This window comes from Fulmarus glacialis, unplaced genomic scaffold (assembly GCF_000690835.1).
Source record: "Fulmarus glacialis isolate BGI_N327 unplaced genomic scaffold, ASM69083v1 Scaffold21494, whole genome shotgun sequence".
Lineage (NCBI taxonomy): Eukaryota > Metazoa > Chordata > Aves > Procellariiformes > Procellariidae > Fulmarus > Fulmarus glacialis.
Genome location: NW_009208974.1, coordinates 1 through 18,090, shown reverse-complemented (window position 1 = coordinate 18,090; position 18,090 = coordinate 1). Strand labels below are relative to the sequence as shown.

The window sequence follows — 18,090 nt, the reverse complement described above, 5'->3', positions numbered from 1 at the left end:
CGCTCTACCAGCTGAGCTATCGAAGGAATGGCATGGCTGCATCTGACACCCTTTGATACTCCATAGCACAGCCATCTCACCCTGTACAACACACTTTCCTACCTCCAAAATGTTCCTCCCTCTACCCAGATATACTCTCATCAGACCCATCTCTGCAGCACAGTCTAGCCTGATGTCACCTCTCATCCTAGGGCTCCCACTGCCAGAGGTGCTGAGCGTATTTCTCTTACTTCATTTCCATGACTGCCCCATCCATCTTGTGGGATGGCTATTTCTCTGCTTGTTGTCCTTTTCTCTCCCAAACATGTCCCATTGCTTGCTGCTGTGAAGGGCTGCAGCAGTCAGTGGTCCCTAGGTGGTGAAGTAGAAGGCCTATTCATCATGAGAAAAATCTGTATGGACATAAATCCATGTGTTTGGTATGAGAGGTAGCCAAGAAACTCCTGTGTTCATTTCAGTCTCCTTTTTTTGGCATCTTCCTTTTTCTGTACTCAATGAATCACAATTATCACATAACTAGGGTCACTTTTCCAGGGACTCACAGGGAAGCTTCTATATAGCTGATACTTATGTTATGCCACGTAGTTCTTGTCCTTACTTTTACTGTTTCTTGGGTTGGACCTAACGGAGTCCTTTTTCTCACTTATATGATTTGCACTACCAGTATATAGATCTCTTTCCCATTACTAAATCATCTCCAATTAGTGTATGTCCTCTTCATGTGCAGGGAGTTGTTTTGTTAATGTACTATTTTTAGTGAGGACAGTTTTCCCAAAATCAAAATAAGAACATATCACATCTTTTGTTAACTGTACTATGTTGAAAGTAATCCTATTAGTATTCTAAAACAATACTAAGTAAAGTGAGTGTGCAACTAATGTTTTTCATCTCTTTAAAACTACATTTTGTTCAAATTCTTATTTTTTATGAGATTGTTGGGGATATGGAGAGGGCAGAAGATGTCTTTGGTTTTGTGGGAAAAGAAAGAAAGGCTGGAGATTGATTGTCCAATGCCTGCACCCATGCATGGGTTTTGAAAGTAATACCTCTCCCTTTTTTTTTTTTTATTCTAATTGCTGGAGTTTGTTTTCAGCTAAGAAAAAGGATAGATTGCATAAGCTACTTAAAATGTTGGATGGCACATAATGTCATTAGTCATGCAAGACTTTTAGCTTGTTTTTCCAGTTCTCCTATTTCATCTTTTATTATGTTTAAGGTACCACATGTTAAATATGACTGCAAATTTATGTTTAAGGTACCTCAGGCACTGTATATTAAATATGACTGAACGTGAACCCCTTCATCCTATTAGAGACATGTTTAAGGAGTTATTTATTATCTATGAGAAGATGAATTGTGTTCAGCATACAGAACTGAAGAGATCGTTGGCAGAGGCTGCTCCCAGGCTCATATCATTCTTGATATTGGCAGAATGTCTTCGAGGCAGGAACTGTCATCAGGAGCAAAGCAGTTACATTTTACTGGGGGAATAACCTGTACCGGGACTTCAGTGGAAAGTCAAGCAAGACCTACTCTGAGAATAAATTTGTTAGAAGTATGGGCACACCACCTTCACACCACAATAATATTTTTTGGTGTAACAGTCATGGCTAGCTCCTGAAAGACTTGGAGAGAATACTTACAAAACGCAACATAGCTTAAGTGAGGTGAGGATCAAGGAACCTAAAACACTACTAAATCACTTTTGATGCCACTAGAGGTCAGCACTAGTCATTAAATAAATGTCCCGGAAAAATCTTATTGCCAATTCTTCAAAGGGAGTGGAGATTTTTTAAAAGAAACACTGCTGTCTATGCTTGTTTTGCAGGTACGTGTGAACTCACACTGCCAGTGCTCCAAAATGGTTGGAAGCAAACCCTCTCTTCTCCAAGCTGTGCTTCCCCAGCACTGCCCGTGAGCCAACAGTCCCACACTGTTCCTTTCAAGCTATACCTGTCCTCAGATGCCATAGCGTTGCGTACAGTCAGGGGAAAAAGACAGTACTGAGCCCTGTCCCAGCAAAGGCTTCCCACCAGCATAAACAGCCCGAAACAGTTGACAATCAGCTTCCATTGCTTTACGGACTGTCTCAGAAGTGTGACAGTGGGGAACTAGGCCCAAAGACAGGCACTTGAAACTGGGGCTAACTCACTATGCTTTTCCACCCTGTGCTTCAGAAAGATGCTTCCTTTCTATGTCAACTCCTAACTGTGTTTTCCATCATCACTGTCTGGGCTTCTGCAGACACAGACACTGTTTACAAAATTTTAATATAGCTACTATTGATAGGCAATCGAATACAGAATTTCCTTTGCTATAAAGAAGATAATGTTGATGGGATAAGCAGTGTGATCATCATGTTTTTAAACAACCTTTAAAAAATCTTTATCTTTGTTGAAACCTGCTAAATGATGCAAATCAGTTGGCAATAATAATGCAACAAATGCGTGTGATTTATTATCATTCTGCAATCTGTGCTTTCAGCATATATCACTGTCTCCTTTAACATGGTAGCTGACTAGGTATCAATACACAAAGTTCATGCTCAGTGTAATAGGAATACCTCTTTTAGCAAAACTTTCATGTTCAGTCACTTTGTGTCACTTTTCTTCCACTGAGTACATCAGAGCTGGAAACCAGAGATTGTACCTCTACCAAAATATTTTGTAATATTTAGTAAGCGTCTGTATACATGAACACATACAGCTGATTTATTTTCCTTCTGGGTTTTTTTTTTTCCATGTTTAAGAAAACTGGCCCTGAAATATCATCCCGACAAGAATCCGGACAATCCAGAGGCTGCAGAAAAATTTAAAGAGATCAACAATGCTCATGCAACGCTGACTGATCTGTCCAAGCGAAACATATACGACAAGTATGGATCATTAGGGCTCTATGTGGCAGAACAGTTTGGTGAGGAAAATGTTAACACCTACTTCATGCTCTCAAGCTGGTGGGCAAAGGTAAGTTGTTATTTTCTGTTGGAACTCAAGTGTTACAATGCACACAGACAATTACATACACAAGGAACCCCCTGAAAAACATGGTCTCTCTACAGGCTTAACATATAGTAGGATCTGAATCTAAACCGCTACTAAAAGCTTAATTAAACAACAACATCATCTGGAAAATCGACAGTGGCGGAATGTAACATCAGCTCAGTACTAATACAGAATGTTTTCTTTTTCTTTTTAGCTTGGTACATAGTTAAATAGAGTCCATGTTTTGTAACACTTTCAGACATTAATTAGATTTGAATCTAGTGCTCCAGGTTAATTTTTACTTTCTTTTCAGTAATGGCTAAATAAAAATGACTCATTGTTCAAAAACGAGAAGTCCCACTTATGTGACAACCAGTTAATAAGTTATTACAGTACAAATTTAGCTGTGTTCTTTGCTATATATAGCACACAGCATAAGTAAGCAATAATAATACATAAAACTGTGATTATGGTTTCATATATGTACCCTGGTGAGGGGGTGAGAGAAAGGAAGTGGAAGAAAAGGTGAGAAGGGTGGAGTGGAGGAAGAGAGTAGGAAAGAAAGAGAATGATTCATCAAAAACTGGCATATTGCTCAAGGAAAAACACATCATGGGCTGTTCTAGTCATAAAGGAGTTGTGTTCATGTGTTCTCTTATGTCACTGGTGTCCTCTGATGTTTGCATATGTCAGATTCGAGTGTTTCAGCAAATATTGAAATGTTACAGAAATGTAACAAACCAACAGAATTGAAAATGTGCAAAATCCGTGCTGTCCCCACTTATTTCTGGCAATAGAAGCACAGGAAAGCAAGGACTCTGCTGGAATAATAGGAAAATGATCTGTACTGTGTGAGGCAATCACACTATGACGGCTTTGAGCTGAGAACCATGGAACATGGATTCCTCCGTTCAGCACAGATCAGGCCAGTGCTTCACTGCCCTGCAGTCCCCTTTCAAACTGGGAAGTCACTTGAGCAATTTGTGGGTCTGAGAAGCCATAATTTGTCTGCTGAATCAGGATGAGATAGGAGCTGCCTAAATGCAGAACAGTGAAATGAAACTAATGAATGCGCAAAGGTGCAGTTGCACCCCCAGAAGCAGGCTGGAGGCTGCCTGCCGGCAGCTGCTGCATGCAGCTGACTCCTGCTGCAGGCTGGACTCCCCACCACAGCCGCTGTCTTCTCCTGCTGGATCATTCTCTCTTTTCTTTGCCGTCTACCCTCTCCTTCAGCCTCTTTGTCATGGTTCAGACACCAGGAAGCATTGTCTTAGAGCTGAGAGAGCAGCAGTACTGACTCCTTTAACAGTCTTGCTAAACAAGGCTTTCTTCACTGTTTGCTGCTTTTTTAGCTTTTATTTCCTCTTCTGCTTACCAATCTTTAATGGAGGTTTTATGAAGTATAAAATCCTTTGTGGTTAGAAAATCAGGAACGGAAATAACTGCTGTGGCTTTAACTCATAAGGAGAGCATTGGAGAGTACAGAGAGAAGCTTGTAAGTCTCTAGCACCTAAAGGAGGAATGTATGGATTGTTTCAAGGAAGCTGTATCCTGGAGGTGAGATGAGATATGCTGAATATCCCACCAAAAGTAATCATTGCTTCCTGGTTTTTAAGAATTCTGTGCAAAAAATCCAAAATATGCGTATAGACTCATTTGAGGATTGTCACAGGTGGTCTCTCTATCCCTCCTCAACCCAAAATCTTGCCACCTCCAAAGCATAAACAGGCCACCAAGTGTTTTTTGCAAACTGAGCTTACTATTCCTCATCTCTTCTTAACTCATGCACAAACGCTTGGTCAGTTTCAGATTTTTTGTATTGGCCATTGTAATACTATTTGAGTCTAAAGCTTCATCTGTAGATGACTTCTGGACTCCTAATTTCCTCCATTCTGGTAGAAGACAGTATGGACCACAGCTTTCGCTTGTTATCTTCCTCTTCAACTATGAACATTCCCGGTAAATCCTCTTTCCTATCACAGTCATACTCAGAAAATCTCACAATTGTGAGGAGGTGTATCATTAGAAGTAAGGAAACGCAAACGAAAGGAAAAATGCAAAGTGAAAATTACTTTTTTCCGGAGTGCCAGACTTCTTAGCAGGCATATTAAACTGGGAACATACTGACATGGGTAATGGGAACTTTAACTGCTTCTTCACCAGCAGGCATAGGCGTTGTTCGTTTAACTGTTTTATCAAAAAGCAATTCTCACTTTACCATGAAGACAGTTTATTAATCACATCAATAAACTGATTCTTGATTTATCAACTATGATAATATAAGCACAAGAAATCTTGAACCATGAATAAATTCAAGTATTTTTTCCCTCTATACACTTTTATTCTGTCTTTTTTCATTCTATCCATTGTGGTGTTTTATTCTCCATTATGGCATAAATGATAAACAGTCAGATAACTTATTTTAGGGGTTATGACATTTAGAACAGTTTTGGGTGTCCGTTGGAAGGAAAACATTTTAAAAGAAAACGTCAGAGTCCTTTTCATTTAAAACCACCTTGTCCACTCTTGATACATGCCTATATTAATATTAGGCATGTAAATAGTCTTATTACCTTCAAAGATGCTCCAGTCAGCCCCCACTAACACTGCCTGAGACATGCATACATAACTGAGCGTTATTTACATAGCTTCATTGTCAAAGATTGACAATATCCTGATGTTTGTGCTTGCTTTCTTCCTCAGCGGCATGTTTTCTTATGAATATAACAAATAGTTAGTAAAGGGCAGACGGTGTAACTACAGTGCTAAAGCCTGGCTGTACCTTCAAGTTAACTTATATGTAGTTGGTGGCCACAAAGCTGTGCTGGCTCTACATACACGTTCCACATATCAGCCTTGATTCCCCTTTCAGGATCATCACTGGCTTTCCTTTACTCTTACACCACTATATCCATGATGACATGTGGAGGTTTCTGCTTTGCCACAAACATCTCGGTCCAGGCCTGGATCCACCTCAGGTTGGGAGCCAGGCTGCCGTCATGCACCCAGGGAGCGCACAGGGCAGCAATGCCAGCCTAAGGGCTCCCCTTCTGCAGCCCCCGTCCCACTGCTGCGACATGGCACGCAGCCCCCAAAGCGAGCAGCTGTGGAGCTGTGCTGTGAACCCAGGCAGTGACCTGGTCTGGAGGAAGAAAAGCTCTGTAAATTAAAGTTCTCTGGCTGTTGAATCTGGCTGAGATCTCTGGTCTCAGCCCCAGGCAGTTGTGCTGGCTCTGCTGAAGCCTCCCCGCTTTGTGCCACAGGGACAGGAGTGAGCAAGGGGATGCAGGTGGGAACTTCTTGCTGCCTGAGTCCCCAGATCAAGAAACCACAGCCCGAGGAGTCTAATTTAGGAGTCGTCACCTATGTGCTCCTGCACAGGCTAATGGGGAGGGAGAGAGACACCCCCAATGGGCAATTCAAATCCCCCCGGGGCTGAATCACACTCTGGAAGGGCTTTCAACTTACCATTGACTATGTGAGGAGCTCACAGGGGCTACAGTCCTAATTTGGATGCCTTAGTTCAGTGCCTCAAGTTATGTGGGATGCATCTGGATCTTTGCTTCTTTTTCTCTCGGCTTTGTTATTGACAAGAACCTGCCGGTAAATAACTGTTTGCGAAAACGATCTTGGGCAAATGAGTCATTTTTAAGATAGAAATGAGTCATTTTAAGGTGGGTGGGGTTTTGCATACCGCCTGGAAGTTTTTTCTGAGGGCCGTCAGCTGAAGACAGACTTTCAAAAGTTGGGCGTGCGGGGGCCTGTTGGTTGGTGTCTTCTTTGTGGACGTGGTCCTGAGTGGCAAGTAGGAGCTGGTGGATGAGGAGGACTCTGGAAGATCTGGCCCTTGTTTAGGCACTTGGCCAGCAGCTGGACTCCTCTGAGTGCCAAGCACTTGGGAACCTGAGTTCCTTTGATGACCAGCCTTCAGCTGTAAGAGATTGCCACGAGTTTCAGGAAGGTCATTGCTCACAGGGTTTTCCTCCTGCTGTGTTTAACCCAGGGCCTGTTTGCAGCCTGTGGGCTGCTGACGGGCTGCTACCTCTGCTGCTGCCTCTGCTGCTGCTTCAACTGCTGCTGTGGAAAGTGTAAACCCAAAGCACCCGAAGGGGAAGAGCAGGAGTTTTGTGTGTCTCCAGAAGATTTGGAAGAGCAAATTAAGAACGACATGGAAAGAGGTGTGTATTATAGGGGCTTACTGTGTGGCAAAGATGTTCAAAACAATCTTTAAAGCCTGTAGGCCAGATGTTCTGCTCACGATGCTGAGGCTGCTTCCAGACATCAGTGGAGACGTGCCAATTCACTCCAGCTAACACCATGAGCTGAAGAACTTCCCAAGTTGTGTGTTAATGAAAAACTGAACTTATGGCACTAATAATTAAATATCTCCTGTATCTCTTATGAGACACTTAAACATTCGAAGTCTCAGGACTCATCTTAAGAGACAATGTTCACCCTCTAGCCCCCATGCCCACGTTTCTTCATATCCTAGATCCTGTACTTAGAGATTAGGCTCTGCCTGGACTGCTGTTTGCCACATCTGATCTGCCTGAATAAGCTGTCATTCGGTTTTTACTCATGTAAAATTTATCACTGACTGTGATGGGCCAACTGTACCCGTTCAAGAAAAGGCTTCAAGAAAAGATGCAAAGTTTCCAACAGTAAGGTTGCGCAGTAACCTAAGAGAGTTTGCACGGGAGCTGCCGCGGTCCTGCCCCTCTCCCATCCAGCCCCCAAGCTGCTCGTTCTCTTCTGCACTGGCAGTAGCAATTGTACTGCCTTACCAGGAGCCAGATCTTGGATACGATCCAGGTGAAAACGAATCCTCTCAAAAATGTATGTAGTTCCCTGCCCGTTTAACTCCCTGACGTGCCTCACGGTGGGGCAAGCCAAGTGCTAATGCCGGCTCAAAGAAGGGAGCAAAAGCGCCCGGCCGGGAACACGGGCTGGGGGCAGCAGGTCACCCTCTTTTCTCGGCTTTGCTGCATCCCCTAGCTGCACACTCAAGTTTTGGCTATGCCAAAGGATGATGGTGGTGATTTCCTAATTTGGCACTAGCGTGGGTTACATATTTTGAACAAAAAGAGCCCTGTCCTAATCTGGTGAAGTGGGGCAGAGTTTTGCCTTCATCTTCAGGGGAATCAGAAACATCTCAAGCTGGTTAGATTAGGACACTTGCAGGACAGGCTGAGCAAGGCAATGATCCTTGCTCCAGCAATAAGAGGCCAAGGTATGAGGGGAAGACCTAGGCCACTTTTCAGTTGCAAATTTATATAAACGATGATCAGGATTACGCTTTTTTATGAGGAAGGACCTAAGCAGTCAGCTCACTCTTTTTCTCTTCCATTGTTATGGAAGGTCTTAGCCTGTTACATTCTTACATTTATTATGCTTAAATTAGCACTGCCAGATTGCAAATGTCATGTTCCCTAAGCAGGAAGAATTTTTTTCCCCCCAACTTTTCACATAAATTTACCCTTCCTTAAATATGTAACAAAACACTTGTAGCAGTTGAAACAAATGCTATTTATATAACTGATATGCCAACGTGTGGTGGTGTTTTTAAATTGGTTTTGCCTAGAGGCGTATCAACGTAAATAGTCAGCTTAAAAATTGATAATACTTGATCAGTCTCCGCAAAGGCAACAAAAACTATCAGTGAAAGCTTTATAACCACAATGCATTATTTGAAAAAAATGTAATATACTCTACGATATTAGGCACCTGGAAAATGCAAATCTAAAACAGGTCTTGATATTTATGGGTCTATGACACCAAAACCAAGTCTGAAATATGAAGATGGAACTTTGAAGGGTAAGAATTTTTTAATTCTGCCTTTTTTGTAATTTGGCAGGTATTTTGCTCTCTCTCAAAATCCAGCACAGAATTCCCCAGTGGCAGAAAAAAAATTTCTCCCTCCTTCCAGCACAGGTGGTATTTATTGGTATTCAGTAATTTTAGGCCACCTTCCCATCCCTTTACTCCCACCAAGTCTCACTGAGATACCAATTTTCAAAAATAATTTAAAATGTTTAGCAAAGTACCAGTCTGAAAAATTAACAGAATGTGGAATTATGTGTTTTAAGTATTTTGAAGACAATATTAATTATATAGATAGGGCCTGGAGAAAACTAGGTATTTCTACCTTTCCTAGCCTTCTCTTCAGTCTTGCTACATTTTCCTACCAATCAAAACCAGCTTCCCTCAGTAGAGGAGAATTCTTTATATTTTAAAATTAGATTAAAAGAGAGCAACATATCAGGAATAAAAGTAAAAACTTCATGACAGAGGACAATGTGAGCATCTTTTCTGCAGCTGAAAGGAAAATAGACACTGCATTTAGGAAAATGAATGATAACCAGCTCAAACTGCATTTCCTCCACCCCCCCAAATTTTAGGGATGCTGGCCAAAAAGATGCAGCTGATTTAGAATGGCAAAGATCGGACTTTTCCACCAGACATTTTCAAATGTTGGGCAATAGAAATAAATACTCATGGCTTCCTTTATGTAAATAGTAGAAATGGTCCTGTAGGTTAATTCAGAAACAAACCGTAATCACTCCTGCAGCAGATTTCATTTTGGAAGAGGAAATCCTATTAGGATCCAAATTCTTCGCATGCTCTCTGCCCACAGACTGAGCATTCTACCTGGTAATTAATTTCTTTGCTTCCTGCTGTCCCCAGTATCTATATTATTGCTAGCCAGAACTTTTTTGCTAAGGTCAAAATGTAGATTCTCAAGCTAAGGCCATACTTCAATTTATCCAAATATTTTGTAGTCAGTCATTGCTTTTCTGAGGAATGCAACATCGATAAAACATCAGCACTCTTGATGCTAAAAACCTCTGAGAATGAGTCTCCACCAGCTTTTGCTGTGCTCAGTGGGAGCTGCTTGGAGCCGGCCACACTGCACAGAAAAGGCAATATGCATGTTGTGGGAGTCGAGATTTAGATGGCACAGCAGTACTGACACAACAGTAATAATTTTCAGAGTCCCTCACATTTCTCCTTAACAAAATTAAGGTGTTACACAGTTGATTTCATTCCTCAAATTAACATACCATAAAACATAATCAATAGTGAAAAAAAGAGATGTAAGGCCAAAAATTCAGTGATCCATTCTCTAAAATGTAATAGCAAAGTGAGTTGTCACTGAAATCAGCACGATCACGTCAAAGGCTTCAATTCTGATAAAATGGCATATTCCCCTAGAAGAAAGTTTTCTTCAAATGTATTTGACTAGTTCTAGTGCTTAGCTAGTTGAATATCTCCTGCGAAAGATTTGTTTTACAGCATGTACTTCCACGGGTAGCATGACCATAAGAACTAAAGGAACTCAGGGATTTGCAAGCCCTGGCCTGTACTTAGGTTACAATGATTTCTTCTCACGACTATTGATTTGTACCACAGAGGACTGTGGCTTAATGTACAATGGATGATCACTTTCCAAAGTAAGTCCTACCTTTGGATTATTATATTTTAAACATAACATTTTTTAGGGTTTCAGATCAAACATGATATTTAAAAAGTAGGGTAATCTGTGGTATCCTGCCATGATGTTATGGTTGACCTGCAAAAATACACTGGCAGAGGGAAGTATCACTCGCTTGTCTGCAGCACGGATGCATACAACGCTTCATCACTTTCACTCGCACACACGGGGCAGGTTGCCAGATTTTGCTTCCACTGAAGTCGATGGCAAACGTTTTGTTGACTTTTGTGGTCCCAGAGGAGGTGCCGTTGGAATTTGGATTGCCTTGGTTCTTCAGGCTGTAATGATGCACTCGAGCAGTTTGGCAGGTTTGTTCTCCTCTCCTGTTTGGTTAGCATCGTAAGAACAAAGCAAGAGGCATTTCTAGACCAACTTTCATTTTACAGAAAATGAAATCTGGGAGAGAAAAAAAAAAAAAAAAGAAAAAAAGAACCTGAATAACAAAATACTTTCCCAACTCTGAAGCAATAAGTTTTTAGCACTTCATTGTCTCCTCCGCACTCCATATGATACCAATGTAGGCGAACAGTGAGCAAGAGCTATCTATAGAAAGCAGTTTAAACTGTGAATTCTGCCGCACCTCCATTCTGCAGCTCTCCATTAGCAGGCTATATTTGTACAGTTTATTATACCATGGGTCCCTGTTCTGATAAAAAACATCATAAATCTTAGAAGGGTGTGGGCAGCAAAATACTTGGGGAAGGTGTCAGCTCAGAACTGCAGATCAGCTGGAAGCAATGCGACAGATTTGCAGTGGGTCCTGTTCTCTTGTTGCACACCTGGGTATCACAGCAAAATGAACTGCTAGCCTCTGCCCTCCATCAACCATCTTCCTTAAAATGAACAACTTCGAGGCAGCAGAGGATGGGAGGGAGTGCTGCTCAGAAATCTAGAAAATACATCGCAACTTAAAAATGGATTGGAACTGCCAAATTAATCTGCACCCAAGCTGAGCTCTAAGCATTAATTACTCATATATTTTAGAAGTTATGAAACATGGCTGTCTTTGACCTTGTGTCTAAATACAGAATTGCCCATACAGAGAAGCTGCTTGACATTTAATCATTCTTGCCTTTCACCTTGACAGAGTCAAAGTTGTTCTACCCGCACTGAGGGGAAGCCGTATGGCATGCAATTAGATTCCTGCTCTGGGTTAAGTTACTCCTGTACATTACATCTTTTGCCCATGATTCATCCCATCAACTGTCATGTAAACAGGAGGAAATGTCAGATGTGGTTTTTTCTGAACATTCGGTCATTTGGCAAAAAAAGTCATGATTTCTATTCAATTACTGTGAAGGCTGTGCTAGTATCAAGATATAGATAGTCCAAAATTTTTCATAGGAAAACACTTCACTGAGGTGGCTGAACCTTTAAAAGTCAGTCTCTGAGTCTTGAGTCGCCTCCTCCCCCACCCTGAAATGGTGGGTTGGAAAGAGGCCCAGGAGAAGGGCAGCCAAACCTTGTTCATTATCAGAGGGAACACAACAGCCATCAGGGAACGCTGCAAGGGACTTCACTTTCCCCCACTCTACAACAAATGCATTTTTTACAGGTATATTGGGAAACCAAACACATAGCTGCATGGAATGAGAAAGTACAAAGCAGTAAGGATTTATATAGTGATAATACGAGGTTTTGGCAGTTCCAAACTCATTAAAACAGTAATTCTCAAAATCCTGTTGTATATATATTACATAAGACTTCAAAATGCAATTTAACATTTTTATTTAACTAGCTGGCTTTCAGGATGTATATGATTTCTTCCCTCTCAAGTAAATTACTGCTCACGCATTTTTTTCCTTTTAACTCCCTTTACTGTTAACTTTGCCTTCTTGAAGACTCATTTCTGGCCCATTCTCACAAACACTGTCAAGGTTAGTTCTTGCTGACTCACAACAGTGCTCATTAGATTCAGACATTTGCAGGAACAAGCATTTGCAATTGGAACAGGCAAGGACCCTTATCTTGCAATCTCTGCAAAGCACCAGGCACAGCTGATGTCCAGTTTAATAACAACAGCAATAGTCACCCAGAAATCTGCCATTACATGTGGACAAGGAGTAAGAGCATCTGTAGACTCGGTGTGGGTATTGCTGCCTCTTCAGTATGCACACAGCTATCTGTGAAGCCAAGATTAAACCGTAGCCAGAACAGCAGATGAAATATTGTGGTGCCAACAAGAAATCTGACTTTGGTAGCAAGTGAAGGATTCTTAAAATATTTTTTGTCTTCCTCCTCTATTTAGATGGAGAAACTCCTATCGTACTTCAGCCGACTAACGCAACCGAGAAGACACAGCTAATAGGGGACAGGCATCAGAGCTACCGCACAGACTCCTAGAGTGGGCAAACACGACCTGTTGGTGCTTCCCACTGAGTGTCACAGCGAGAAAAAACACATGATAAGCTGTGCAGCCTGTATTTATAGTTGTCTTTAAGCTAATCAAGAGTAACCTGAGAGTAATTTCTTATCAAGGCAGAATCTCCCTCTAAGCCACTTCAAGTAGGTTGATATCTACACTCTGCAAGAAGATACCTATGACCAGTACAGAGCTCTACAGACCAGCACACTGGTCTCTCATGGCTTCAAACTGCCAGGCTTGGCATGGTCTTTCCCTCTAATAATACTCCCTTTGGTATGATTGCTCTCTTCCCCGCCCTCAGCTGAGGTCTCACCTCCCAGACACAGCCCCAAGTCCCTCTCCAGACACACCGGCTCCATCTCTCCCAGCCCTGGGAATGCTCCTGGCACGCAACTGTTTTGCTGGATGTGAAATGTTCTTGTGAGGGAGCCCTGGAAATGGTCTTTAGCAGACCTCAGAGGGAAAGTTAGTGGCAAGGCAGATGGGGCTGTCCTTCCCAGAGAGGAACCACTCTTTGGAAAGCAGCTAGCGGCTTGTTGGGGCCCAGCTCCGGCAATTACAAACTTGATCTCAGGGATCATTCTGCTGGTGGTTACAACGCAGGTCACTCCAAATCCAGGAGCCTCACCCAGCACCAGAAGGACACATAGGCTCTGTGTCCTGCCCTGCACAAGTTGCAAACCCGAGAGACAGTGGGCAAACACCCTATGGGGGGGAGGCTGTCCCGGGGCTGCCCCAGAGCCTCTCTCCTCTCCCTGTAGCCAGTGACAGTCCCACGGCAAAGCTCCCCCCTTCCAGCCCAGGTGGGCCTGCCGCCCATGCCGGGCGGCCCCGGCTTCTCCGGCTGCAGCTGCAATGTGCTGGAAATTGGTTCCCAGCCAACAGCTTTCTGCCGGCTTGCTTATTCCACCGTGCCCCTGGCTGCCAGCGCCGCTGCCCCGCTGGCACTGGGCTAGGAGCCATCACGCCAGCACTGGCACCGGGGCTGCGGGAGCAGCAAGGACTTGGCAGCAGAGGAGCGACCGTCCTCCTCACATCCCGGCTCATCGGGGTGAGCCTGGGTCCTCCCCTCTGCCCCAGGCACAGGGGCTTTAAGAGCACACAGCGTGATTTTAAATAAAGGGGAAGGGATGAGATGTACGTTCAGGTATACCGCTGCACAAACCAGTGGAGATAGATGTGGTATGGCTAAAGCAAGCATGAAGAAATTAGGCCTCTAATCTGTGAGAGCTAAAGAAATACCTCTGAGATCTTAAACTTAGCACTTCACTAGTTTGACATAGTAGTTTAAGCCTTAGACAGATGAATTTCTCTTTATTGATCATGTTACATCAACCACTGTCAGTTCTGTGCATTTGCTATTTTTGCTCCTCTAATCACAGTGCTGCAGTCCAAAGGGGGACGTAACGTACCACTAAATTATATAGACCAGTGAATATATAGCTAGTCAAAAGTGTTATTCCCTTCCTTAAAATTGGATTCTGCAGTTGTGAAACATTTTTGTCTTCCTTCTATTCTCACCTTTCACATCAAATGTCATTCAGTGACAGCTAAATATATGGCAAAAGAGTGTGTTTCATCGCACTAGCTGTAACTCCGAAGTCAAGAAATACTACTTTGAACATTTCTTTAAAGTTCCCATAACACATGGACATTTTAAAAGCCATTAATTCCAGTTCAGGTTATATATCTGTTCTCCAGGCACAGGCACCGAGGCCAACTAACGCTCACATTTCCCTCAGAAATAGCCCTATTTTTCTGCTTTAGAGAAGAGGGGAAGTCCCGGCACAGCTGGGGCTGTGGACAGGCACTCGCTCCCCTCCTACACATGGCCTCCTCTTTGCCCTCAGCTGCGTCTTGCAAATAATTTTGGAGGCCGCTCATATGTACGAAAATCCAGACCGCCGCCCTGCCTGCCCAGCGGTGCCGGGGGGATGTGGCCACCCATGCCGGTGGTCCCAGGGGCGGGGAGCTGGGTGACACCATCCTGCCGCTGTGGAGATGTGATCCCAGAAGGCACGTTCCCACTGGGAGCCGAGTGCCGCAAATCTTCCCGCCGGGTGGGCAGATCAGACGGCGTGTGCGTTGGGGTGCTAGTGCTGCGAGACGGGCAGGGCACAGCCCACTGGGTACGTGCCGGGGGACACCAGCACCCACCCGCCCCAGCACACGCGCACACACACACGCACGTAGCTTTCCTTGCTATTCCCTTCTGCGTGGTGTTTACTCTGGTGTAAGATGTTATCCCCCAACGAAGGAGTAGGGAGAGCACGTAGTACGTGACAAATCCACAGGCTAAGTGATTTCTTAAGTTTTACTGTCTGGTAGAGACATTCACTGTGAAAGTGTGCACGTGCTACGTAGTGACTATTTCCAGCAGAGATGGAAAAGGCATTCAGAGAGAAGTCTAGCGTAAAGCTACATGTTATAGGTGGAATCCTTTCCCGTGTGAAATCCTTCCTCCTGCTCCCATGGGAGTCACTGAGAATTGCACCCTTGATTTCAACAACAGGTACAGATCAGGCCTAAAGCCAGGGAGGGAAAGGTAAATCCCAGATTAGCAAAAGCAGTTGGGGAATTTTTCACGTGCAACACCTTCGATGTCCCTCCAGACCCCAGTCTATGGGCCAGAGCCAAAGTTTACTGAAATCAAGGAAATTATCTCCTTGGGCTCGAGATGTACCGTAAGTCATGTGGTTCTTATTCACTCTTCCTAAATGAGACATTTTGGGGGGAACTCGATCTTGCAGTGTGATGCAAAGATGGACAATCTGCCGCGTGTTTGCAAAGCCCTCTTCCTGACATGGGGATCTGTACAGAAGAGCCACAATGTGTTATCTCAGTTAGCCAAAAACCTCAGAACAAACCAATGACCAAGGCTCTGAGTGGGTTCTCCAGGACTTGCAGCTTAAAAACCCTGAGTGTCTGAACTCATGGTTTAATTCCAAAGAGGAAACTTAGTTTTCAGAGTACTGGGGCGTTTGCCTCTTTCACTGCTGTCAGGACTAGCTGTTTTGAGGACACATGGAGAAAGGATGAATAAGGATTTCAGGACTTAGCTCTTCAATGTGATTTTACTCATTTGTTTGCTTTTCAGGAAAGTTCCTAACATGAACATAGCTGCGCTTGTATGATATGTTTCTGTGTAAAGCTCAGTTGCACACCCATTAACCTTCTCAAAATGTACAGATCCTCAAAATTTTGTTCTGTTTTGCTGCATTTATTTATATGTAAAGTACTATATATTCAAATCTACCTTTGCTGTCAACCACTCTGACTAATAAAGGTTGTATGTATGAATTATAGCCCTCCGTTTACTTTTCCACACTATCAACAACTTCATTCCGGTAACAGCTAGAAAAGCTGTTGAGACAGCTGTCCAAAATTACGGCTTTGCACCCCAGCAAGCGGCAAGTGGCAACTCAGGGTTTCCCCAAAGAGGAACTTGGTCTTGGGTTGCGGCAGATGCACCTACCTACGCAAAGCAGCCAGAGCTATAGCTGCACATTGCAAATCCTTTATATAATGCAGAATGCTTGTCTACATAAAAAAAAATTCAGCAATGTGATGAAGTGATGTAACACAGTAGTTTTACTGGCATCAGTTCCTATACGAAATGATTTCCCCCAGCAAAGGGTGCGTGCAGAGAGTGAAACTGTGATGCTGCTGAGGACAATGGCAGCCGTCCTGTCAGCTTCCCCTGGGCTGGCATCTCACTCAGGGGTTTTGCAGCTGTCCAAGAGCCAGCGCAGCGTGCCGGATAGTTCGGGCCTGCTACGGGACAGGAATATTTCTCACTAGGATGGTATCCAGGCTCTCTGACCACAGAAGCCCAAGCATTTGAAAAATGGATGAGGGGCAACTGTTTTGGCTGGATGTATTCTCAAAGAGCTGTGCTTTTGCGTGCTTAGATATTAACTCATACCCAGACTCACTCAAAATAGTGAATGGAAGAAAAATCATAGAAGATTCAGGCCTACCATCAACATAACCGGTTATTTAGGTAGTTTGTGCACTTTTCTCCCCACAACAAGTTCATAGGATAAACCACTTTGCTTAGTCCAAAAAACATCTAACATAATTGTATGTCATTTAATTTAATTGCTTACCTTCCCTACGAATTAATAGCCAAAGTATGGGTATGATTTCAGTCAAAATGAATTACATTTTTGCCTCTTTATAGAATAAAATCGTTAAAGAAAAATGATGAAGCATGCAAAACCAAGCACCGTTAAAATTAGTGATTTCTTGTTCTACGCTATCATTTTCTATAGAAAAGAAAATGTTCATTGTGCTGTTACAAAGCAGGGAGAAAGACCGCAGATGAGAGTAATCCCCTTCCTTCTCTCCATCGACTACAGTCAGCCAAATCATCACATCCAGCATCTCCTTTCACTTTGAGAGGGATGAATGGGTACAGGAGTTTCATACAAGAGGACTCGGTCCTTTGTGCCAGTGTCACCCGTCCCAGGGTTGGGAAGGCAGTAGAATGGGACAACTGCGTGGTAGCCTACACCTACAAGATAACCTCAGAAAGACGCTGGTAAAGACACGCAATTTCCCACTAGCGGAGAGAGGTAACACATGCTGAGTATCACTTGGCTGGATTTGCAAACGTGTTCCTATTGTGGCAGTATGTAAATGTATAGATGCTTCCTTACTCCGGAAAAATAGTGTCTAGACATTTCGGGGAGAGGAGGTTTGGAAAAAAAACCCTCAGAATTTCAACATCCTAATTAACTGTGATGAGACAAAGGGATCTCAACAGGTATCCTCCTGCACTAACTTGCTTTGTGAGGGTTTGTGGTAAGTTGGAGTAAGAGCAACATAGATCTTGTTTTCCTTTAAAAACTGACGAGGTGTTGGCAGTCACGCAGCAGCCATCCTCTGCTCCCCTAGCAACAGCCTCTGCTGAAAGTCAGCGCGTCACCGCAGAAGAGGCCCGGTTCGCAATGCAGCTGGGTCTCTTAGGGGAAAAACAACCGTATCTGCAACTGGTTAAGGAAAAGCTGTTTAAAAGCATGTTGCGTACAGGGGGGAAAAAAATTCAGCCTCTCCTTCGAGCCGGAATCGAACCAGCGACCTAAGGATTGCCGTGAAGATACAACCTCTACAGTCCTCCGCTCTACCAGCTGAGCTATCGAAGGGAGCTAGTTCTAATTCCTCCGCCACGCCACAGGAACCCAGCACCGCTCGCGTGGCTGCCGCGCCGCGCATGCGCGGGCTGCACAGCTCTGGGGCGGGCGTTAGCC

General features: G+C 43.6%; 1 protein-coding gene and 1 non-coding gene across 2 annotated transcripts; one reads left to right on the top strand and one right to left on the bottom strand.

Moving 5' to 3' along the window:
• The first annotated feature begins 1,432 nt into the window (after positions 1-1,432).
• LOC104071277 (cysteine string protein-like) lies at positions 1,433-12,816 on the top strand. Its single transcript, XM_009576697.1, is given in 5 exon segments — positions 1,433-1,492; positions 1,494-1,522; positions 2,750-2,963; positions 6,985-7,159; positions 12,722-12,816. Coding segments are annotated over 5 exon segments (573 nt in total).
• Positions 12,817-17,893: 5,077 nt separating this feature from the next.
• TRNAY-GUA lies at positions 17,894-17,985 on the bottom strand. The gene is given in 2 exon segments: positions 17,894-17,929; positions 17,949-17,985. It is a non-coding gene; the product is annotated as a tRNA-Tyr (tRNA).
• Between the last annotated feature and the right edge of the window lie 105 nt (positions 17,986-18,090).